We start from the raw sequence: 25,234 nt of genomic DNA, 5'->3' as shown, positions 1-25,234 counted from the left end.
ATACACATGTATGTACCTACACACACAAGTACATGAGAATATGTGCACAGAGAGTACATGATAATACACACACCCACAAAATTATACTGTATATACTCATATAAGAGAAACACCTAAACTTCTATGTACATATAACCTTCTATAACCTTTCAAAGTATATTGCTTAAAAACACTGCCATTTTTCATAAGGCAGTGGGTTGCACAGGCCAGCTAGTGCAAATTGGTAAAACATAGCAAAGTTCATTATTTCCATGGCTAGATAGCAATAAACATACACTGAAAAGATGTTAATACAGGCACTAAAATAGCTGACAATTTCATATAGGAACAGGACTCTGAGTAGTTAAATATAGTTCACAGTTAATTATCCCAGCAGGATGTAGAATGGTTATAAAACAGATTGGTAAATCTGTTAGATATGCCTTCTTTTTCCAAATATAGTGAGAGATACCAGCTGAAGTATCCCTGTAAAATACAGCAATGAGCCAGATGCACCACTGATATGGATTTACTGATGTGAATTCTATAAAATTCTCTCTATCAAAGCTTCTTTACAGTATTTTTTATGTATGTCAGTATGTCCACATTATATGTATTTTCATTTGTTGATGTCACTTTTTGACCACAAAATAAAGTTGTCACTCTAATCATTAAGAAATTATGTATATAAAAATAAAACTTTATAAAAATGGCAAGACAAAGTATTTCAACAACTAGAGTAGAAATTGTAAAATATATTTCTCTTCTGAAAAGAAGACAAAATTTTGGGAATTTGGGGTATCATGGCAGTAGTATTAATCAAAATGTGGTTTTAAACTTAACTTATTTTGACAGTAATGCACTAAAAATTTTCTAGATGTATTTTTTTTAATTGCTAAAATGAGAACTTTACATATGTCTCTATAATTCTGTCATTTTAATTGTGACTTATACAGAAAGATTAACCAAAGTCCAGACAACCAAAGAACAAGAAAAATGTCAGTAATAAATACATGGAATTATGAAACCATGCTGTAATGTTATACAGACATTTGTAAAGAGATTTCATAAACATTTAATTGCTCCAATGATAAGGTTTGTTCATTAAATAACTGTAGCTTACACCTCTCTGTATTAAAGATAAGAGGAATATAAATGTATTAATTTATTGAATAATTATTAAAGGTATTATTAAAATATTAAAATTATTAAAGTATAAAATAATTATCAAAGATAAGAGGAATGTAGCCTCTGTCACATATTAACAGGTGATGATATACCTAATATAGACATATTTGCCATGGGATGCAATGATTGAGTCTTGGGAAGAAAAATGACATTTTATTTATGTGGTAAAGAGAAACGATCCAGTTCATGGAGTAGTAACGTGCACAGTGGCATTGTCTTTTTAGATCCCAGATTTGTCAGTGCTCACCTGATCCCAGAGAGTGACAATCCAGAAGATGACAAAATCTACTTCTTCTTCCGTGAAAATGCAATCGATGGGGAGCACACTGGAAAAGCCACTCATGCCAGGATAGGGCAGATCTGCAAGGTGAGATGATGACTTCTTGGTGTGATGCTGAACGCACTTACAAGCAATTTTAGAAACTGTGTTTTCTCCCCTGTGAACTACTCAGTATTATTCTGGCATTGTACTAAAGCAGGCATCATCCCAAGAGAAAGATAGTGTGGGGATGACATACAGAAATGAATACTATTCATTTGGTTTTTTGGGGGGAAAATTCATGAACTATGATGTTTGGTTTAAAAAGGCGTAGGTACCTTCTGAGGCTTAGAAAGTGTTTGCAAAAGAAAGTCTTTTACAGGAAATGTAATACTTCCAACTAGGCCAAAAACATTTGAAGAGTTTGCTTTTTAAATGTTAATACCTTTCCATTCCCACATTAGTGAAAACCTTTAAAACTGAGGCAAAGGATTATACAGCAAAATAATTGTTTAAGGTTAGCTGTAGAAATGGGCAGCCATTCCAAAGACCTTTAGTGACTGCAAGATGAATCATTTGTCCACACTGATAAACGTCCAGAATGTTTTCTGACAAATGTTCAAAACCATTTCTGCTAATGAAATTATATTATGAAAAAAATGTTGTAGCTTTGGCAAAATGTAGTGTTTACAGTAAAATTTTCTCTTAAACCATAAGCACAACTTCAATATACCTCCTTTGAATTCAGAGGTTCCTACTTTAAAACCAATTACCCCACAAGTTTGAAGTCCTTGGGGCCCTTTGTTTCTATGTTTTGTGACTGTACAATTAATCCCACTGCTCTGGCATTTTTTGTCTACTTTGTTCCATTGCAAGTTTCATTTCTACTTTGTTGCTACCCAGTTAAGCATAATGAGCACCCTCAGCTTTTCTAGGACATGGCAGACTTGAAGCTTTGGAGCAAGATATTCTGCCCATTTCTATATTTTTTCCATGTTATATATGTACAAAGGTATATAAAGAGATTTGAGGGGTTTATTTTTTAAATTATGGATTAGTATGAAATATGACACAATACAATGTAAAATAAAAATAGTTCAGATTTTGTGTCTTTGCTATATAATACTGGTTTTGTACACAGAGGGTGAATTTTTCTCTCGTTTTCTCTAGATGTCATCTTATTTACTGTATTTTCTCTGTACTGTGTTGATACTTCAAAGAAAGACAGTTGCTAAATATTAATGCAAAATACTTTTGTTATTAGAATGACTTTGGTGGACACAGGAGCCTTGTTAACAAATGGACAACTTTCCTCAAAGCACGTCTGATTTGTTCTGTGCCAGGACCCAATGGCATTGACACACACTTTGATGAACTTCGTAAGTGACAGAAATGGCAGGAATATAGAAATGTCTTCTGGTGTTATCTGTATGAATTTAACCTCATTTTCTGTCCTTGTTATTGTTACAGAGGATGTGTTCCTAATGAACTCAAAAGACCCTAAAAATCCAATAGTCTATGGAGTGTTTACAACTTCCAGGTACAGAGCATATCATTTTACTTGCATGGAAACTTGGGTGGCTGCATGTTTTAAAGAGGTCTCTTTGTTAAAAGTGTTTTTAAAAAACACAAAATTTTCTTAACCTTTGAACTGAGAAGTCAGTGGCAGTAAGAAGTAATGAATTAAGTTTCTCTCTTATGAGCAATGTACATCATCACTCTGAAGCTAGCAAACACAAAGACTCTCAGTTTCTCAGGCTGTTCTTGCCATTGAAGTGGCTTTTTATATCAGGGATCAGCATTTGTAGCCCTTTTCACACAGATTTGGAAAAAGAATGCAAGCATAAATAAACTTGTTTGGGCGCTCTGTAAAATAGCAAATCTGTGGGGTGAGAAATTGGCTAGTCAAGGAGGTATTAGTAAAAAATATTGCTGAAATCTGGAAAGTCTAATGTTCTTTCGAAAGTTCTTTTATTGAATCACATATAACTGTGACTGGAATGTTTTTGTTACATTGTGCTTTCACCAAGAACAAAATATACTTGTAGCTTTGGCCTGAGGAAGGTTTACAGCACTGGTTGTATTGCCACATTTAACTGTGAAGGAAACAAGTTTTAGTTTCTAAACAGAAAGAATGTTTCTAGTGATACCAGGCATAAAAGAGGGAAATTTACAAGTCCTTACTGTCTTCTGTAAAAAATGTCAGGGTAAGAAGCAACACTGAAGTTTGCACTTGTGCTGCCCAAGTGATAGAAGAGACTGCTTAAAAAAAAAAAAATAGAAAAATGTGGAGTGAGGAAAGAATTTAATAGTTCTCTAGGGAAAGCCTTACTGAAATTTACTCAAATTTGGGCTTTGGCCTTCTGGGGACAAGATGTTTTAAATAGTGAAATAGCAGCCATCTGCTTAGGAAAATGTCTGGGAGATCATATCAGTTTTGCTGAACTTTCACAGGAGGTGAGTGGGGATAGCTCTGAGAGCATGTCAGAGCTTTGATAATCAGCACATGCAATAAATTAGAAAGCATCAAGCTGCTATTCCCATAGCTCTAACACTTGATTAAACCGACTGATAATTTAAAGAAACTGATTTGATTTCTTCTCCCCTCCTTTTCAGCAATATCTTCAAGGGCTCAGCAGTGTGCATGTACAGCATGACTGATGTCAGGAGGGTATTCCTTGGTCCCTACGCCCACCGAGACGGCCCAAATTACCAGTGGGTTCCCTACCAGGGGAGAGTGCCGTATCCACGGCCAGGAACTGTAAGTGCCCTGAGAAATGTGAACTGGGAAAACTCTGGAAAACATTTTCACACATCACATGCTCCTTGAGCTGAGATCCAGGAAAGAAACTAACACAGATAACGAAATGAATAGAGTGGCAGAAGGGAAAGCTATCAGTTCCTGCAGGTCCAGAATGTACTGATTTTCTTGTAACATATGAAACTGCAGTGACAACTTCACTTGGATTTTAATTCTGGCATTCATATTAACAATTTGAAAAGAAGTGTTCGTAATGGGTGGAGAATTTTACTGAAAGTCAAGTGTTTCATAAATTATATTGCATTATCCTTTCTGTGGAATTTGTGGGTTTTTCCCAAATATTGGCATTCTTAGTGACAATGAATGGAAAACAGAGGATTTGCCTGACTGTTAGGAACTTTCAGTCGACATTAAATCGAGGACAGTGAAACAGATATTTCTGCAATAGATGATAGAATGACTACAATAGTTTCTACCTTCCACTGGGAGTTTTTTAAAAATGCCCGCTTTTACCTGATTCTCTGGGAATTTTTGAAAAATGTCTGCTTTTGCTTGATTCTCTGTTTCTAGTTGGTAAAAGACTAAAATATTAACCTATATAAGACATCCATATTTCAGCTGATATCATCGTATTCCAGAAATATTTAACTGCCTCAGAAATTTTCGGTAGTCTAAGATAGGACATTTATGAAACAAGCATTAACTGTATACGTTGTATACATCCTTAGCTTGTCAGTATCACCAATTTATGTTGAGAACTATCATTGCAGAAGATTAAATACATATGTACACATGTATACATATAAATGTATATGTGTAAATAATATATATGTCTACAATATTCTTTTAAAAATCTTCTTAAATATAATGCACAAAAGAAAGAAGGAATAACTTTGCTTCATTAGTTCATCATATTTTCTGCTTTTCTCTGGTATGTTTGAAATTGCCCTTTCAAATCTGATCTTTCAACTGATATATATGCTCAGCTAATGAAAATTATTTCCCAAGTAAAAGAAAACAGTGGCTCCCTGACAGCTGGATTCCTCAGCCCTCCTTACTCCTTCACTGCGACTAAAGGAATTTCTAATTTTTTTTCCAGAGTTAAAATACAAGCTCTGCAGCATAAAAGAGGTTTCATTTCCCATCTGATGGTGAACTATTTTTTTTTTTTCAATTACTACAGTTAATTCTGTTATGTCAGAGAGTTGGGTTTGTTTGGTTTTTTTAATTCAAGTTCTATTGTTTTACAATTCTGTAGAAAATGAGTGAATGAGAAGATATTTTTGGTATTTCTTGTATATCTATTCTCAACTTTTCAGTTTAACAGACTTAGTGTTCATTATTCTGTTTCTTTATACTCCTCTTTAATTCCAGTATCAATTAACCCTTCTGAAGAAGGCCGGATATTAGATATTATGTAGAACTGGTCAAAGAAGGTCACATGTTTCTATTACAGAAATAGACTGAGATAAAGAATGACTGCTGCACACAGGCTCCGTTGCATTCCTTCCTCTGCAGAAATCAGATGCAGCTCTGTTGAGATTCTAAATGCACAACTCAAATATTTGCTCTTGAGACTGGCAGTTCTGTGTCCTGAGACACAGTTCTGGCCTCACTTCTGTCTGGGGGTTGCTGCAAGAGTTCCCTGGGGGTCTTGATCTGAGTTGCAAAAGAATAACTTGACCAATTACCCCAGAATAAGCAGAAAAATAAGGACCAGAACCCAGCCCTTAAATGGCGAAGTGAGCTAAGACATCAGAACCTTTGTCAAAGTAAGAAATGCAGTTAGGTTATTGCATTTAGATAGATACTACATTTAGTTAGATACTTTTGTTTCTGGCCTATCAGAATGGAGTTTGCCTTTACGATTTCATTATAAAATGCTTTTATTAAGATTCACAAATAGCAAAGATGTTCAGATTCCACTGTAAGCTGTTTTCTTGCCTAAAGGCAAACGTGATCCCAAATGTTGCAGGTCTGCTTAGCCCTGCAGGTGTAGTGCAGGAGGCCATGCCACTGGAAATGTTGTTAAAATGTCTGAGGCCAGCAGTTTGTCCTAGGCCAATGCCAGCGACTCTCATCCTGGGTTCTGCCACTTTGAAAAAAGAGGAATTCCCTCACAGTTGCTAAAATCATTCAGTTGTATTAATAGGATGAAACGGAATTTTGAAATGAGGTTCATTTCTGGCTGGGAAGAAGCTTTTTGTTTATAAAGTGATAAAGTTGTGTGTGTGTTCAATGATTTGAAGATCTGCTGAGAATAAAGAAGAAAAAGATTTTTGAAGTTCTTTAGATGTCAGACTTGTGGACTCCTTTTCCAAGAAATGCAAAAAGAGATGAGAGAAAAAAAACCCTGATCTTTTTACAGTAATTCATTTCCAGATTGCACTGCAGTTAAACAGTGCTGAATTATCTCAGGAATTTAATAGGTGAGGTGCCAGTAAACTTCTTGAGCACCTGGGGATTTGCCCAGTATGAGTAAAAGAAAAGGAAAGTAAATGGTTTTTGAAAAAACAGAAAGCTTTGTAAACAATTCTACATCAGCTTCACATGTAACAAAGAAATTGCCAGAATTTTTTCCTGTAAGATCAATAGGATTTTGTTGTGGTTTTGTTTGTTTCTTTGTTTTTGGGTTTGTTTGTTTGTTTTGGTTTTCGTTGGGGTTTTTTTTGGCGGGGGGGTGTTTGGGGTTTTTTGAGGGTTTTTTTTTTGGTTGGTTAGTTGGTTTTTTGCGTTGGTTTGGTTTGGTTTTGGGTTTTGGGGTTTTTTTTAAGTATCTAGGAGAGGAGGGAGGACTTTCGTGTGTACCTCATCTTAACTCAGGTACCTTATCCTGAATTCCTATTTGACTTTCTGTGAATTCAGCTGCAGAGCTCAGGTTCATGGCTCCAAGAATAATGACCAAAGGGCTTTTTCTTCCTACCAAAATGTAGATATTGATTGTTCTGTTGGATTCCTTACTGGGCCTAGTCCAGGTAATGTACTTTACACTTCACATGTAAAGACACAGGGTTACAGTAATTTTTTTATTCTCAGAAAAGGAGGAGATCCAAGGAGTAATAGGGGTCTCAGAACTGAGAGTCTCATTCAAACACACAGAATTATGACTCTAATTCTAGTTTTATGAATTTTCTGTGCAAAGTATATCTTGGTCCATAGAATGATAGAATATCCTGAGTTGGTAGGGAACTGCAAGGGTCACTGAGTCCAGCTCCTGGCTTCTCCAGAACTTCTGTTCTGTTGAACAGACCAGACCCATGAATTACACCATGTGCCTGAGAGCATTGTCCAAATACTTACTGAGCTCTGGCACTCTTGGTGCTGTGACCACTTCCCTTGGGACCTTATTTCATATTGCTGCAAGTAAAACCCTTTATTAGAAAATGAGCCAGAAAGTAAATATTCAAGCAGTTGAAACACAGCTGAAATTCATTTGCCTAAAATTGAAATAAACGTTCATTTAGTATTTTTTTCAATGCTTCTGAAAAAGCACTGAAAATTCAGCCCAGCTGCAGTTAACAATACTTAGTTCTTGTGTTGTGATTTTTATACATAGAGTACTTTACAGCTATTATCTAATTAATTTTTACCTAATTAATCCAAGTAATTAGTATTGAACTGCAGTTAGAATATTAATTGAGATGTAAAGCAAACTTAAAGTGTAGCATTTGAAACACTGTTTTTGAGACAGACAGTGATTTGGCCAATAATTATGAAAAGTCCGTCTGACTTTCTCTTTGTAATATTTTTGTACAAAAGAGCAAGAACATATAACAAGAAGAAAAAGGTTTAAAAATCTTCAAAAAATAAAATGGATAGCTAATTTGCTTTCTGCTTTTTCTGCTCCACATGCCTTAATCAAATATTCTTCTTCGCTCCATTCTTCCCTTCCATACAAACAGAACCTGCTTACAAACAAATATGCCAGCAAGGGACAATTTACACTTTATATGTCCGTGCTGGAAACATCCCTTTGCTGAGTATAGCAACTACTCTTTTTGACAACATCGATTTTTAAATTTCATTTCTGTTGAATTATTAATAATTTGGATCAAGGGGATAGCAATGACAATTGATTTCCTCTGTTGAGCATCCTGCAATGTCTGGATTCTTGCTTAATAAGATCTTGTCCTCTAGGTTTTTAATTTAATTGGAAGGTATTTCATACCTGAATATAAAGGGCAAATTATCTTGGGCATTTTAACACCAGTTGTTTATATTTGAAGTTCAAATACTCATTCAAATAGTAATGTGTAGCAGTAACTTCATGAAGTTCAAAATAATTAATTTCAGCTGGGATTCAGTGTTTTATATGTCTTCAAGAGTTATCTGAACACAGCAGCAGTTGGGATCACCAAGATCTTTGACAAGGAGCTTTGGCCTGTGGTCGTTGTGGCTTGTTTTCTTCACCTGTTCAACAGTACTAATATACTACTAATGCTTATGTTTATGTTACAGCTAACTTCTCATCAAATACTTTCCAATTCTGCAGAAGGGATGAGAGCAAAGGGTGATCAGCCACAGTTCTTGAGTCTCCTGATAGGGATATGTAATAGCTGAAAGTGGAGGAATACTTTTGTGGCTACAGACACCATGGTCTTACCTCTCCTTTCCTTTCCAGCCTCTGGTTTCTGCTTACAGTGGGAGAACATAAACTAAATGTGGAAAGCAGAACCCTGTGGTTCTCACAGATGAGAGGCAAAACTGTCTGGCCCATCCCTGGGTATATATACAGGAAAAGTGTCTCTTTTCTGTCTTTCTGTCATGGGACCAGATTCATCCCAATGGGACACCAACTGTTCTGTCACTGCGCAGGGCAGTGAGGAGTTATTCAGTTCCTTAATGAGACTCATCTTACCTACCAGTTCACATGGATGGTATGATTGGTAACACTCAGAGAAGGCTTTCTTTAGAATCAGGGGAAAGAAAAAAAAAAATACATTTAAGACATGACTCACTAGATTTGATTTAGTGTAACAGGATCCACATTACCGGGGCTACGTGGAGGACGCAGAGTTGTTGAGACAAGCAGGGGTTTGAACAGTCATTAGAACAGGGCATTGTCCCAGGATTTAAGGATTTGATTCCTCACGTAGCGATTTGGACTTCAAGTCAACTTCTGAAGACAATATTTTGAAACAAAGATGATGGTATAATTAATTTTGTGTTGTATACATAACCAAATACTGAATTGCTTGCTTTGTATTGAATGATTTAGGTATTTCAGGACTTCTTCCTTCTGACAGTTAAAGACTAATATTAATCACAACTGGACTTAAAAGCCTTTTGCACTGAAAAGGAGTAGGAAAAGTGATGTATGAGGATCATTTGCATTCTGTTAACCATATTGGTTTAAATACAATTTAAAAATAGAGACTATGAGTGACAGAATTAATTTTTGCTGTCTGTCACAAAACACTTAGATTCCCTGAATATTTAATTATAGACTGCCATAGATGGGATGATAAATAATAAAACATAAAACATTTCCTTTTTTTATTTCCAGTGTCCCAGTAAAACGTTTGGAGGTTTTGATTCCACGAAGGACCTTCCTGATGAGGTTATCACCTTTGCCAGAAGTCATCCTGCCATGTACAACCCAGTATTCCCCATCAACAACCGTCCAATCATGATTAAGACAGACGTGGATTACCAGTTCACGCAGATCGTGGTGGATCGCGTGGACGCAGAGGACGGCCAGTACGACGTGATGTTCATTGGCACAGGTGAGGGGTCTTGAATCTGCACTGTGTGCTCCTCCAGGACTGATGGAGACCTAGAGCAGGTAAAAATTCGTACTCTGAAAGACAGAACCATGGCTGAAGAACAGTGTAAACATGTGAAAATTTGGGGCAGGACCCAAAAACTTTGGGGCAGGACCCCTCCTGTGGGTAGGTCTTTGTTACGAACATTCACTGTTACAGGTTCAGACCATAGCCTACACAGCTTAATTCTTTAGGAGCTTTGCCAACTGGATTAAGATCAAACCACCCTCTTTCCATCTACTGCTATTAGGGATTCTTATTAGAAATGTCTTGCCTTATTAATCATAATTTAGTATTAAAATGAGGGGTTTGAGGTACCCATTTTGAAGTGCAGCATAAAAAAGTGTTAACGTGAATGAGGCAAATATCCAGGTATGGTAAAAGTCTTTTGTGCCTTTCAAGTATTTCAAGTATTGCCTTAAGATGCTCAGCTCTTCAGCCAAGAGGGTGCATCATTTTACTTAAGATGAAGATATCTGGCACAAATGGAGTGTTTTCAGAAGAGGTGGTATTCAAATAGAAAGATGATATCCTTTCCAAAGCATTTGCAGAATCATACAGCTTGGGTATCTTAGAGAAGTGTAAACATGAACTCAGAAAAGACTTTTTTTTTTCCAGAAAGGTAATAATGAGAGAGTGTCCAAAAATTAGCTGATGTGCATTTTGCTAAATTTAATGGTTTCAAAAGTGTGTTGAGTAGCAATTGGTGGATCTGTTTCTTCATCTCTGAAAGTTTTACATTAGTTGGCTGATGTTTCAGGTACATTGAATAAAAGTATTTTAAACTTCTACTGAACGTAATTACCAGTAATTTGACATTGGCATCACGAGGCAAACCAAATCAAACCAAACCCTACTGTTTCTTTTCAGTGTCGGACCAAAAAAAAAAAATCTAAGTCTGTCTCATAACAATCCAACTTTTTAGATGCTTTAAATACAGTTCTGATACTCTAGACCTGGGGTCAGATTTCCAAAGCAATAAATGGAAGATCTGTTTCGTGTTGGTGCCTGAAATGTATTATGAGTAAACTGAGAGCTGATGAAGCTTTGTGTACCAAACACAGTGCAAGCATAACAGTTCAGAACATGTACTGCAGAAAACAGCTCTGCAGGAAGGGTTAAAGCACTTCAAAGCTTCAAATCTGAGTCATTATATACCAGTGCTACGGTTTGTTCTTGCATAAAACATTGAAAAGTATTTTCATATGATTTTGCACAACATATATATTTTCCATCACTCATAAGAGACTACAATGTCATCCACAATTCACAGTGTTTGGTGCCTTTCAACAAGTCCTCTATGACATGATTTGCCCCACAAAAAACAAATTAGTGGCATACACGGTATGGTGAACAAACATAAAGAACTTAAATAAATGTATTTCTTGAGCAAAAGAGATGGCATTTAACTCTCCAAAACTTGGCCTGTGGGCTAAGAAGGTGCATTGGTTTCTGCAAGGGAAAGCAAAAAGTTCTTCCAGAGATTCACTGTGCTTTTCTTCAAGACTTCTGTTGGAGTCAGATGAGAAGACAGAAGTTCCTGTCTTTTTCAGACAGTGCAGTAAGACTTCCTTAAAACTGAGTTACAGCTTCTAGATAGTTACCATTGTATATACTGGTTATTTAGTGGTTATTATTCGGTCTAGCAGTTTTTTATGTAAATCAGTCAGGCAAGATCTCCCTCTGAAAGTACCTAAACAATAATTTTTACCTCTGAGTTGGGCGTTTAGGGTTTTCCTAAACACTAATATTCAGGTATGTGGTAAATGATGAGGATTCCATCCAATGCTGGTGATAGCCCTGCCCACAAACTAAGAAAAGTGTTATTATTTGCACTTGCCAAAAGAGATTTCAGCACCAAAATCCCATCTTTCTAAGTGCAGAATGTTACTAATTTTTGAAATAGTGCTTTTGTCCATAGAAACCATTCTGTTTCCAGCAGGAGGTCATACCCTCATGGGACAAAAACAGGAACCACAACACCCATGCCTGGAGCTGGAGCAAAAAATCTTCATGCTCCTCTGAGCTCAGTGTCCTTATTGTGGTTTTCAGAATCAGGAAAAGGTGTCTTCCATGGGGAGGGGGAGAGGTAAAGAGCCAGTGCTGAGGCCTTGTCTGCCTTTTGCCACAGAGCTGCACAGAGCCAGCTGCTCAGAGTCAGAGGAATCAGAAAGATACACAATCAGCACGTATTACTTCTTCCCAAGCAAAGAACTAACTGGGAAGCAGATTAGGCACTCTAGTCACAGTCCATTTTCCCACTTGGTCCTCTGAACCTATGACAAAGCCAGAATTATGCTCCCTGGGGCATGACTGGGTTTTTCTGTGCAGGTCTGTCCCATCAGATTAGATAATATTTCTCTGTATTTTCCCATTGCTGTTAGAGCAATCTACATTATTCCCATGTGCTGCTGAACTGCAGTATGTTGAAGAAATACTTTTTTTCCCTTTTCATGAATAACTGATGATAATTGAACACAACATAATTAATAGCCATCCAGTGTGGTCACATTTTCCTTTCCTGTGGGGGAAATCTTGAGCTGAGCAGTTTCTTTCCCACTGTGATTGTGCCAGTGTGTTTCACAATGAAAATAAAATCCTATCGGCATGCTTGAAAGTAATCAGAAAAAACAGGATTTCATGCAAATCCTGATTGTCTAATGTTTGGCATCCTTTGGCACAGTTAAAGTACCTCTGTCAGTAAAGCAAATTAATAACAGTAATCTTACCTTACTAAGCAGGGCCTATTGATCCTAAAGGAGACGCCTGATTCCATTTGTGTGAAATTGTTTGAAATACTACTCTGTAAATCTTGATGCAAAACTCAGATAAAGCCCCACTTTGGTACCTGTGGCCTGACCAGAGTCTCCGCAGTGATTAACTCAGTGTATCTTTGACCTCAGAGGCTTTTTTGAGATCAGGCAACTGTAATTGTTGCGGGAGCCACTTAAAAGTCTGACCTTTTGTTGAAACAACATTATGGGGAACTTGTGTCTGCTCGGTGCCCACTCAGTCTGTTTTATGAAAAATCTCCCTTTATTTCTAGGATATGGCATTTAACGGGTTGTGACTGACAACAGTCCTAGTCCAACACAGAATAAAGTTGTGACACTTTGCTATGCTGTTATATTTATTAGATCAGAGTTCCCTGTTTTACACCCGTAAAATGTATTTTCCTCAAAACCAATCATCTTATTATCAGGATAATTAGAGAAATAAACTCATCAATTAAATTACAAATATAACTGCTGTTACATTATCTGTTATTCTGAATTACTCTTTTCTAGAAATGTGGAAATTTTTTATTATTATTTTAAAGTTTATATTGCATTTGTTCTTAATATTTCTTGCTTTAAATACAGTCAATTTGTAGCAATGACCATAATGAAAACCACTCCAAACCCACTTATGTAATATATTTTGCTAGCTTAATTTGTACTGTAGATGCCTAAATAAAAAGAAAGATGTGATTTGTTTGTTGTTGCTTTAAGAAATAACTGTTGGTTTGTGTTTTTTTTTTAAGAATATATGAATTTGTGGCTAATGAAAGAAAAGAGTGATGTGCATATTCTGAGGGAAAAGAAATTGTTTCTTTCTAAAATTCCAGAAATACATATCTAGAAAGCAACATCTGCTTAAAGGAAAGCAGATGGGAAAAAAATGAAAAATCTCAGTTCTACAGGATATTCCAGGTTTTCTAGAATATTTAAATAAAAAATCATGTAAAGAAATACCAGAATTTTCGTGTTGAATCAATAGCTTTTAAGTTAGTTGTCCTATAAAAAATATTTCTAATGCATGTGATCTCTTTGTCTCAATTTTATGTGTATTTTAGATATAGAAGTAGAAAGTTGTCATCTTTTTTTCAGAAATCTTAGCTAAGAGCCTCAAATTATATGTACTTATAAAATGTATATATATATATATATATATATATATATATATATCTAATTTTGTGTAATTGATGGTTAAATTCTTGTTTTAAGAATGTCAACCTTTACAGTTATTTGAGAATTTTATCTGCTTAAAATGCCTTGTGTTTTCCTGAACCATTAAAGCTGTAGGATGTGCAATATGAAAAGTCCTTAGGGACATAGTTATTCTACCTGTGATACATTTACATGGCACTACACTTGGATGGTTAAAAAGAAAAAGTCGCATACAGATTGTTTCCATTTCAGAGAGTCTGCAGTGATGTGTGCCAGCCTAGAAATGGTTCTTTGTGTTTTTGTTGTTTCCTGGAAATTGCGTTCATAGAAACAAAGAAATAAATCACAGATGCAGAAGCTGAGTAACAGAGATGGTCTTTAGTCTCCACCATGCTCACAAAACCAAAGGCTCTGGCTCTGGAATTTCAAGTGCTGGCCTTGTTCATTTTACAGCTTGTTGCAAAACTCAAAAAATGTAATTTGATATAATACTAAAATGCTGGCACACACCTATTTCTAAACCAAAGGCACAAATTGTATGCTTTTCCCCTTCAGTGAAGAATCACCATCTTACACACAGAGAAATACAGATGCCTTAAGGGGCTTATACATCTTAGGTACTTTGTTTGACACAGGGAAGATCACACGTACTTAAGAGACCTAACAGCTTCATCTGTCTAACAACATGTGTCCAGATGGTTTTATATCCATACTGCAGTATCTTCACATGCATTTTAAGAAAGAAAAACATCATACTCAAAAGACAATAAAACAACTGCAGAAATTTAGAGCATTTCCTTCCCCACTCATGGATTTGTCATTTTATACTATCACTTAAATAGTATTTCAGTCCTGTCTATTCCTTAATAGCTGTAATACTATGTGTTTTCTTCGTTGCATTTTCATAATTGAAATACTTAAATATCCTACTGAAATTTGTTGTTTTCTGAGGTTATTTTAAATAGCAGTTCTTTTGAATGAGTGCTGAGAGATACGTAGCTTCGTAGTCTTTATATGTGAAATAATTATATACCACAAGAAATTCTGGCTGCTACAGAGCAGAAGTATTCATCTTAAGCACCTGAAAACCCTTTTTTTTTTTTTTCCCCAAGATATTGGAACAGTTCTTAAAGTGGTTTCAATTCCTAAGGAGACTTGGCACGAATTAGAGGAAGTCTTGCTGGAAGAAATGACAGTCTTTCGGGTAAGTGCGGCTAAATTTCAAGTGTCAGGTTGTAGATTTCTCTGTGGACAGCTGCAAACTCAACTTCTTGCAGTCTAGCCAAGGAATAGCCTGGCATACCCCTCTAATTAGCTTGTCGTTTAGAGACCCAGACACTAGTCAAAATAAACCTTGAAACTTTCAGTGCAAGCTGGAGGTTAATGATAAAAGAAATGGCATTCTGGGCTCTTGGTCGGTGGTTTAAAAAGTAAATTAGTGTTTCTGAATCCTAGATCCTTTGCATTCTCAAGTATATACCTGTGCAGGTCTGGGAACAATGCCTGGCTGTTTTCTCCCACAGAGATATGCAATATACTAATTTATAATTGCTTCAACTCTCAAAACTATCCAGACTGTCAGCGTATTTTAACTAGGAAGATACTTTAGGTAAAACAGTGATCTGCCCAGATTTCTTATGCTTAATAATCTGAGGAACAAAGTGTTTATATTTTCAAAGGTCACTTTGGGGTCTCATTTTTGTGATTCCACAGCAGGCACCACAAACACCCCCTAACTCTAGTACTTTTTTGGTGAAATCAATCTTTTCCATTTTTCCTGCTTGAGCCACCTAAAAAATACAGCATCCCGTAGGCAGCCCTGCGAGGCAAGGCTGGGTAAACCTTTCAAACACTCCCCAGACAGAACCCAGGGATGTCTTGTGCTGTGTACACAACAACGAATCACTTACATTCCCCACGTTATTCCTTCTGTCAGTGCCGGTTTATGGCACCATTCCCCGTCTCCAGGCAGCTGTGGGGCTGACCCCTGCCTGGGAGCACAAGGGTGGCGTGGCAGTGTGAAGATGCTGCTGGCACTCTCCAGGAGTCCCTTGTCCTGTGATTTTACCCCAGATGTGCCACAGGGACCATGCCCTGGACCTGCCAGAGGGGCCCAGCCACACGTCCTCATCAAACTCTGCTGCCATCCCTTCACCTTTTTTTTTTTTTTCTGAGGGGAAACAAGATAGCTAAGCAGAGCTTCTTATGGGCGTTCCTGCTGTTATTGGCACCAATCTTGCTCAGAAACCTCTGTTCTGAGTGCAGGATACCTCTGAAAAATGTGTGTCCCTGTGTCTGTAATCCATGGGGTTTTTTGAGGACAGAAATTGAAGGTACTTTTTTCTCCTTTCTTAACATTAAAATAAAGTAGAAGCTATGATAAGAAAATGAGACAACTTTTCTTTTTTTACACAGGCAAAAGTCATTACATAAACACAGGGTAATTTGGAAATTGTTGATAATATATGAGTCTCTTCCCTGAAACAAGCAGAAGTGCGAAGCTAAAGGAGATCAGAAAAATAAAAAAGTGAAAGAAGGAAAAGGAAGGGAATTAATTTTACTTCAGAAAGGTTTTACAGAAGTAAAATAGTCAATGGCAAATTCAAATTTGGAATTTTACTTTACATGTGTGTTTTTTCATTGCATGGAAGTAGTTTGGTGTTCTGATTTCCTTGAAAGCTCAATTATCTCTTTAGACGTGTTTAAGCCTTAAAGAGGGCATTGATGTACTTTAGTGGAATAAGCAGAATTTGTATGCATAAGATACGAATCTTTCAATAGGGAATTTCCATCAGATTTTACATGTACCTCACCCAAATATAAGTTTTCTTTACTTGTAAAGAGTGTACATGCATCATGAATAATGTATTTTGATGTTAAGCTTCAATGTGCTTAACATCAAGCACTATGATGCTTTTCATTTAAAATTCCACAAAGGAAGGTCTTTCATATCTGTTACATTGATAACAAATGCCTCTTTAAACCCCATTTGTGCAATATTTCTCTGAACAGCTGAGCAAACAAACTAATGAGTTCAATTTTCATTCAAATGTTACATTTAATTGATGCTTTCTAATATAAGGTCTATTAACCCCTCTGTAAAGGCAAGTCCATGCTTAGCATCCAGTGACCCATATCAAATTCTCTCAGGATAAGCAAGTTGAAAACTATACAAGTGTAAAAGCTTAATAAGGACTTTATTAATGTACACAACCAAAAGTATGCTGTGTAGGATCAATAGCAGATTTCTAGATGGAAGAAATTTCATGCAGAAAATTGAGTTCCACACTGTCTATTATGCCATTTTTACTCTTAAAATTAAAATCCATCCAACACTATGGACCTAAAAGTTGTAACAGTTGATGAAATAATGGATATTCCAGAATGGAAAGAACCTCTTGCTCATTTTTGTTGGATGTTCTGAAAATGCCTGTAACTTCTTTGTAAGTGAAGAGTGTGGGAGCAGCTAAAAAGATTATACTTGGGATTAAAACTTGTTCTTATGAATAAAATTTCACAAGAATGGGGTTTTCACCTCGATATACTTAAAATGAGTTGATTATTTCAGTGTTACTACCTATAATAGATAGTATCTATGAATTTTCATACAGCCTTTATTATTTTCATATTACCTTGGAAGTTCTTGAAATGCAGTTTTAGTATTAAGTGTAGACAACAATTTCAAGATGTGAAATTAGTTACCAAGTGATCACAATTAAATTGTATTAATAGTGGAAAATGAAATATCTACAATCAACATGGCAATCAAAGATGCACCCAGATATGTACATGCATTCTAATTCATTTACAGCTAGAAGTTATTCCACTGCAAAAGACAACAAGAAGAACTATTACTAGGGAGTGTCTAGTTTCATTTCAGGGTTTTCTACCTTGTGCAAATAATGTTGTAATAGAATTTTTATGCTTATGGCTCATTTTATATTTTAACTCTATTTTTCTCTAGGAACCCACTGTTATTTCAGCAATGAAGATTTCCACAAAGCAGGTACTATGTGCACAAATGTTAAATCACTTTCAAATATTTATTGGTCCCTGTCTTGTAGAGACAGTAACTTGGCAGTCAGCAGAGACATATTAATTGCAGCAGCAGCATCCCATCCCTTTACATAAACAGCAGTAGTTTCTCAAGAAAATGTGACGTGCAACGGGGAAAGGAAAAGTCTCGTTTGTGTCACTTACTGGTAAGGTGGAAACTAAAAACAAACTAACCAGCTGTCTGGTGGCTCTCTAGGAAAAAAAAAAGTAAAAATCCACATTACAGAATGTTTGCATGACAGAGAGACTGTTCAAAAGGAGTGGCCAAACTTGGTCCCTTTCTTTAATGGGACTAGTTCCAGTCCCATTAAAGACTGTAAAATAGTCTGGTACAAAATGCAGATGGTGGAAGCAAAGGATGGAAATGAGACATCCCCCTCTGTTTCTGTCCTATATGTGCGTCATTCAGCTTTAATAAAAGATCAACAAATCTGATGCAGTCCAAATTTTCCATGGCCTGGTTCAGTGATGTGGTTAGGATAAAGTTAGGTTACATTTCCTACTTTCTGTTGAGTACAATAATAGCTAACTGCTTATAGAAAAGATAGGTATTATAAAACCAGACCATAACTAAAGTGAACTGAACTTCTTGATGGATAGAGGTAAAGTTTTGTCTGACTTACAGTAAAGGTGTTTCCTGCATTTCTAAGCAAATTTGTAAAGCAGTTGATAAATTATGTGGTTGTGCAAAGAACATTGGTTTACAGTCCAGGAATGAAGTGGGTATTATGGGACTATCTTCCAGTTTTGCCTGGAATTAGGTGGATGGATCCCAGCCACGGTCATTTCCTGTCTCAGGAGACTAAGACATAAAATTTAGTGTCAAATTTAACTTTTTTTTTCCTTTCTTTTTCATATATGTTGTGATCTGGAAGCTAATTAGATAAATATGTGAAACTTGTTTTCATTAATGTCATTGTCAGGAAAGAGGAGATTTGGTATTACTTTAAGGACTAGGTACACTAAAAATTGTGCACGTTATAAGTAAAAAATTAGTTAATTCTTCTACCTCACTCTATACATTATTAAACAGAAGTTGAATTCATTCTGTAATGGACAGAGTCCAATATTATATTTGAAGTGCTGCATATTTAACTCTGAATTCACTGTCTTTAGGAAAATTGTCTGAAAGCATTCATGTATTTGACAGAAAATGTTTAGGGGGGACACTGTTTTAACAGTTTACCATCTAAACCAGCAAAAATGGCAGGACAAAGAAAAAAGTACTATTGAACACTGGGATATTTAAAAACAGACCTGTCAAGTTGTATATATGTTCACATCATACCAAAATGCTCTGCTTTGGATTATTTTTATAAGTACATTCCCTTAAAGCAGCCAATCATGTTTGAAAATTGACCATGCATTTTCATACAGCTTTTTCTCCAAAGCATCTTTAGTTATTCAGGAGAGATTACAATTTTCCCTGAGTTTTCTGAAAACAAATTTACACTGCTAAAATTGTCTAAAGCTAAAAAAGAGCATAAACCACAAGTTATTCAGGCAGAGTAAAACTCATGAAAAATCAACCAGCCTCAGGCTAAAAATGACAGAATCATGATACACTATGACAAGCTTTTGGCAGTATGTATGAAATAAGTATATGGCAACATGTTTCCATTTTACATTTATGGTTTAAAAATACTGTAGTTCTATAACTCAAACACTTTACTCATTGTGTTCTGATAAGCAGGGTGGTTTTTGTATAAACAGCACGATAATTCTATGCATTGTGGAAAGCCAGAGCATGAAATGTAAATAGTAAAACCCAGCATGTTCTACTGAATGCCTTAAAAATAATCACTTCATTTTGTTTTTTTCACTAACAAATCTTTCATCCAATTATAAAAACATGGTACAGGGAGTTTCTCCTTATTTCTAAATGTTTTACTACTCTGGTTGTTCAAAGCTACCTCTTTTGCCATCATGCCAATACGTTATGTTACAAATTACTCTTCCTAAAGACCAAAATCTACAAATTTTTCAGGAGCGGAACTTAGCTTAACTTTTAAATTATATTAAGCTGTAAAGCTCCTGTCTCTCTCTCTCTCTGAGTATACATTTGGCCCTTAAGCAAGAGTGGCTTTGAGTAAGGAAATCTAGCTTTTATGTGCAAGACCAAGCCTTAATGCATTCTTCCTCCACTCTGCTGTCTTTAGCTCACAGGAATTATGTATATATTTTCTCACTGAAGCTACACATTCCTCCTGATTGTCTTCAGAGCCCTAGGCTTGTGTAACCTTATCACTTAAACAGTTTGTGCTTCGTTAGCAATAGACACAAACCTTGAGAGCATCCTTGAGCAACTGCTACACCCTGCAGCTGCCTCAGCTCCGTTCTGTGGGAGACAAGGCACCACCTGCCTTTCAGCCTGCCTGGTGAACCTCTGTAATTTTTCCCTTTCAAACATGGAAGCAGGCCAAAAAGGCCAGCCTGGGTTTCAATCAAAGATGACTTCTTGCACAGCAACCTCTCACCTTTTCCTCGGGGTCGGCTTTGTGAGGCCCCTTCAAGAAGCTCTTGGGTTTCTGGTGATGTGGGGAAAGGACAAGGAGATCCTTGGCTGAACAGGCCAAGTCCTCGTCTGGTGAATTGCTACAAAGAGCTTCGTTTCTCTTGTATAAGATTTTCAAGCAAAGGCAAGGCAGACACCTTCAGAAATAACTTAGTGACTACTTTTATAGTATATTTCACCAAGTACTCTGAATTTTATTCAGAGATCAATGTTTCTGTCCATAGTGGGCATATAGAAAGGACCAGCTCAAAATTAATATATCACTTAATATATCACTTAAACAAACAGTGTGCTGAACTATGCTGCATTACTTCTCAAGACATTAAATTACTTGAATCTCATGCTCCCTAAAATTCCTTCAAAACTTCTGCTTAAGTTCTTCCTCTTAAGCATTAAATTTTTGCATTCTGTTATCTCTTTGTCTGACTTTTTTCTGGAGAAAGATTGCTTTTCTGGACAGCACTGTGGGGTCAACAGAAACCACTGGATTGCTTAAAATGTTAGTCTCAGTTTTTCTTGAGTTCTGGTACTTCTGCTGGAAGTTTTAGAGGACAACTTTTTTTTGACTCTCTGGTTTGATCCAATAATCTCATTCATTAAATTAACAATGTCTTGGAAGAGATGTCTGGAAAGGCAGTTTGGCTGTGGTATAGCAAAGTAAGGTTAGACCATTGATGCAAATAATTCTATTTCTATTTTCTGATTTTCATACTGCCTGGATGTTTTATATTGTTAGTGTTCAGAATAATGATCACCAGCTGGAGCCTAAAACCATGATCAGAAGAGCAGCAAACAAGGCAGCAGCCTTAAGGCTGTGCAGCACCTGAAACATATGCTGCAGAACACTGACTGAACTATGAACTTATCTACAAGGAATACAGTTTTTAAGTAACCCTATTTTGGCCTCATCCTTTTTTTTTTTTTTTTTTTTTTTTTTTTTTTTTTTTTTTTTTTTTTTTTTTTTTTTAATGTTTCTGGTCATTCTTTAATTCTAAAGACATTTATTAGAAATCATGGAGGGGAATTTTGCAAAATTAAATTGGCTGCAGAGGTACATTGGAAACCATTACACCATTCTTTATTTTCCCATGTGCATTCTCTGGGTTGATTTTTGTATTAGTTGCACCACACGTTCCTACATGTTTATACAGATATTAAAGCCCCAATTACACAGGACTCAGATCAATACCATCTGGACATTTAAGATACTTAACTGAAGCTCTAATTTGACCTATGCTGCCTCCATAATCAGTAAAGAGAAGAGGCATCCCTTGAGAAGCAGTTAGGTCACCTAAGATTTGAATTGCTGCTCTTTTTACTGCAGGATGTACCCCTTAGGTGGGTACTTGATTAAGTCACTTAAGTTAGAGAGAAGCAGCTCATCATGTCTGTTGTCTGTCATCTCTTCTCAAGGCTACAGCACTCACTGGGATGGGTTTGTACAGTTCAGGCTTTGTGTAAAGCCCTGTGTGGTCAAAGATTTTTGCCTGGAGAATGTGGGTTTACAACCCTGCTATGAAACTATAATAGAGGGAAGCAGCTGCTTAGAAAGGGTTTAGTTTTCAATTTGCCAGTGAAATTTCCTTTGGGGGCTTCCCTTGTCATATTTGCCTTGAGAAAACACTGGTGTTTATATAAATGCACGGGATGTTTCTGTTACAATTAATATGTCTATATAAACTGCCAAGCTGCTGTCTCTGAAAGAAGTTAACACAACACCTCTTATGAGTGTTTTTGGTATTGCTGTCTCCTGTTATGCAGTGCTCATTATGTCTAGTAGGTAGGAGACCACAGCCATCTTCCATCCCTGAATTCCCTGGAAATGGTGTCTTTGGGACATTGCAACACAGGAGATGAAGCATTTTGATAACATTTCATGAAATCCTATTTTTTCACACCACCATTATGTTTTCAAAGAAAGAAAAATTATTACAAATTTTTATGTTTTTTCATGAGACTGCTTGGAGTAGGACCTTGAAGAAAGGTATTAATCGGTCCACTGTGGATGCTGAGTGACAAGGTTTTGTCAGTGTTTCCAAACCAAAAGGATTATGCCCTTGAACTTTTGTGTATCTATTTATTCAGTGTTCCCCTAGTTTTGCATCCCACTAATACATGTTTTCTTTGTGAATTATCTGAAATATCTCTCTTTGGACTTCCACATGGGATCAGAAGTTCAGTTTTCTCATATCCCTCTGGGGGCCAACTTCCCTAGTGGAATGAATTTGAATTTGATATCAGAGAGGAAATTGAGAGAGACAAGATATTCTGTTGTGATGCCATGCAAGGCTGTGTTTCATTTTGTATGCATGTTTTTTTATTTACTTCTGCATTTGAACTGCATCTTCTACTCAACACTGGTTTTTATCCAAAATAAAACAAAACCTCTCCCCTCATTAAAGACGTGTTCCAGTTAAATCATGTGACGTATTGAAAAGAGTACAAAACACTAAAATTACCAGACATGCAAAGAAGTGCATGAATAGCAGCACTTCCAAACTGAAATATCATAGCATCAGTCTGAAATAATTTACTTTGGATTTCCCCCTCACATACAAAACTTGAGGTAATGCTTAGGAAATGTATGTTGAAGTTTTTCTTTGTGTTCACATTCAAAAGCATGTTCTCTATTGTGTTCTGTCACTGACTGTAGTGTTTTCCCAGTGAATACAAAAGGAAAAATTTAAGAGTACTTCAATATTCTTACTGTTTATGGAACCCACCAAGAGCTTCATGAAAAAATAGTTTTTCCTATTTGATTTTTTTTTACCCTGGGGACAATTCTGTTCTCATTCCTTTAGGAATTCAATTCTTTCATGATCATCAGGATCATGATTCTTTATTGTATTTGAAGTGATCCTTATGATGATTATATAACATATTTATGCTTTCCTATAAAATTGTAAATTGCAATGTTTTTTGATTTTTTTTTTAACTTTTACAACAGCAACAGCTCTACATTGGCTCAGCCACTGGAGTTTCACAGCTTCCTTTACACCGCTGTGATGTGTATGGAAAAGCCTGTGCTGAGTGCTGCCTTGCGAGGGACCCTTACTGTGCCTGGGATGGCTCCTCCTGCTCACGTTACTTCCCCACTGCTAAGAGGTAGGGACAGTTCTGGATGTCTGCACTTTGCTATTTGTTTTAACTGATGGTCTCAATGTGACCAGAGGGCTTTGGAGATTTTTCGGGGGATGGTTAACCAGAGCTCTTTCTCTTCCAAAGAAAACATCATTGTGAGAGCTACATGCAATGTGAAGTCTTGGTTGATTTAAAGTGACCACTGATACTTCTTAGGCTGGCTTAAAAAGCTCCTGTAAGAAAACACTCAAAGGAAAATTCAGAACATTCAGGTGTCTCTGAAATTAACTCCTAACTTTATATTCCTTGGTAAACAGCAAAAAGAAAAAAAAAATTTTCTCCAACACGAGGAGGGGGCTCAAAATCAAAAAAAAATCAGTACTTGCCCAAGTAAATAATCTTGCAATTTCATGAATTCTGATACAAGAGAAATACTTCTAAAATATTTGGAGATCGCTAGAAACATATCTTTTTAGTGATAGGTACCATAACTGTTTTTATTCAAAAATGTAACTTGTATGTGCTGATGTGTGTCCAAGTGCTGCCAGATCAGAACAATCACTGTTTTACAGTCTCTCCACTGATCCAAACATTGGTGGAAAGCTGACTCCACAATTCAAAAATAACAATTTTATTAAAAATTTACTAGTCTAGTTGCCTGATCTGAAGGTTTAGAGTACTAATTTCTTTGCCTCCCTTTATCTCTGAAACTCCTTCTCTAAAAGTATAGAAACTAGTTACTGAAGAGCTCCTGCCTATTGAAGTAGAAATTAGGAATAACTGAATAGGTAAGCATTTGCAAGTAGAAGCAGACTTTGGTGTAGTTTGATAAATTGAGTAAAATGATAAAAAGGTGTTCACATTAAATTGAATATGCCGAACGTCTTGCACGTATGAAGAAACAAAGAGTCCAAGGGTTTGTATACATAAGAGTTTATATACATAAAATTAATTGTAGCAAATACTTGAGAGTGTCAGAATTCCAAATTCCAGGTTTTGATTGGTTGTTGAGGGAGATGAAATATGGTCAAGGGTTAGAAGTTGAGTAAGTGTCACAGACGTTTCAGATGGAGGGGATTAAAATTTTAAGGTTTGCATTACAGTGTATCCTAAACAAATACTGATGACAGAAGCTGCTCATGGAACATCGGGTTCTGTTTTTGCACCAGGAAGCAGAGTTAATCAGGGAAAAGCTTTTTGTGAAATTCTTTAGAAAATAATTAAAGAACCCATCCCAAGAGAACGGCCAGTCAAATTGTCTCAGCTACATGGACTAAATTCCCATTGTTGCTGGTAGCATGGTGGTTTCTCTGGAGGAGGAAGGAGAGGAGAGGGAACAGTAAGGTTTTCAAGGAGAGTCTAAAAGATTGATTTGTTCTGAAAAGTTTTCAGTAATAGAAATCAATGTGTTTGAGTACTGCCTCTTCGTTCAAAGAAACAGTAACATCAGGAGTCACTGAACCACTGTTTTCTGCTACTTCCCTGCTACTCTTTATCCCTGAACTTCATCTTTCCTCGGCATTCCTAGCACACATTCCTACTCCCAGCCAATCTCAAGATCCGTAAAGCACGTCATCCTGTCATTCCTGTGCTTACACTGAGGGAAGAAACAGGGCTCTTTGTCTTTTCCTTATCTCTCCAACTTACTGCTGCAGATGGAGCTCACCCTGCCATCAGGGTAAAGTGACTGGGACCTTACAG

General features: G+C 36.4%; 1 protein-coding gene across 3 annotated transcripts in view; it reads left to right on the top strand.

Annotated features, from left to right (window-relative positions):
• SEMA3A (semaphorin 3A) overlaps window positions 1-25,234 on the top strand; it is a 237,311-nt gene that overhangs the window by 198,044 nt on the left and 14,033 nt on the right. For all 3 annotated transcript variants that reach the window (XM_063396993.1, XM_063396992.1, XM_063396991.1), the window contains 8 exons: window positions 1,392-1,534; window positions 2,691-2,805; window positions 2,897-2,966; window positions 4,043-4,187; window positions 9,694-9,913; window positions 14,994-15,085; window positions 17,846-17,887; window positions 23,400-23,557. In XM_063396993.1, coding sequence (XP_063253063.1) covers window positions 1,392-1,534; window positions 2,691-2,805; window positions 2,897-2,966; window positions 4,043-4,187; window positions 9,694-9,913; window positions 14,994-15,085; window positions 17,846-17,887; window positions 23,400-23,557 — 985 coding nt within the window. The remainder of the gene's footprint in view (window positions 1-1,391; window positions 1,535-2,690; window positions 2,806-2,896; window positions 2,967-4,042; window positions 4,188-9,693; window positions 9,914-14,993; window positions 15,086-17,845; window positions 17,888-23,399; window positions 23,558-25,234) is intronic.

This window comes from Prinia subflava, chromosome 4 (assembly GCF_021018805.1).
Source record: "Prinia subflava isolate CZ2003 ecotype Zambia chromosome 4, Cam_Psub_1.2, whole genome shotgun sequence".
NCBI classification, from domain to species: domain Eukaryota; kingdom Metazoa; phylum Chordata; class Aves; order Passeriformes; family Cisticolidae; genus Prinia; species Prinia subflava.
Note: the sequence above shows the minus strand (reverse complement) of the source record. Positions and strands in the feature narration are given on the sequence as shown.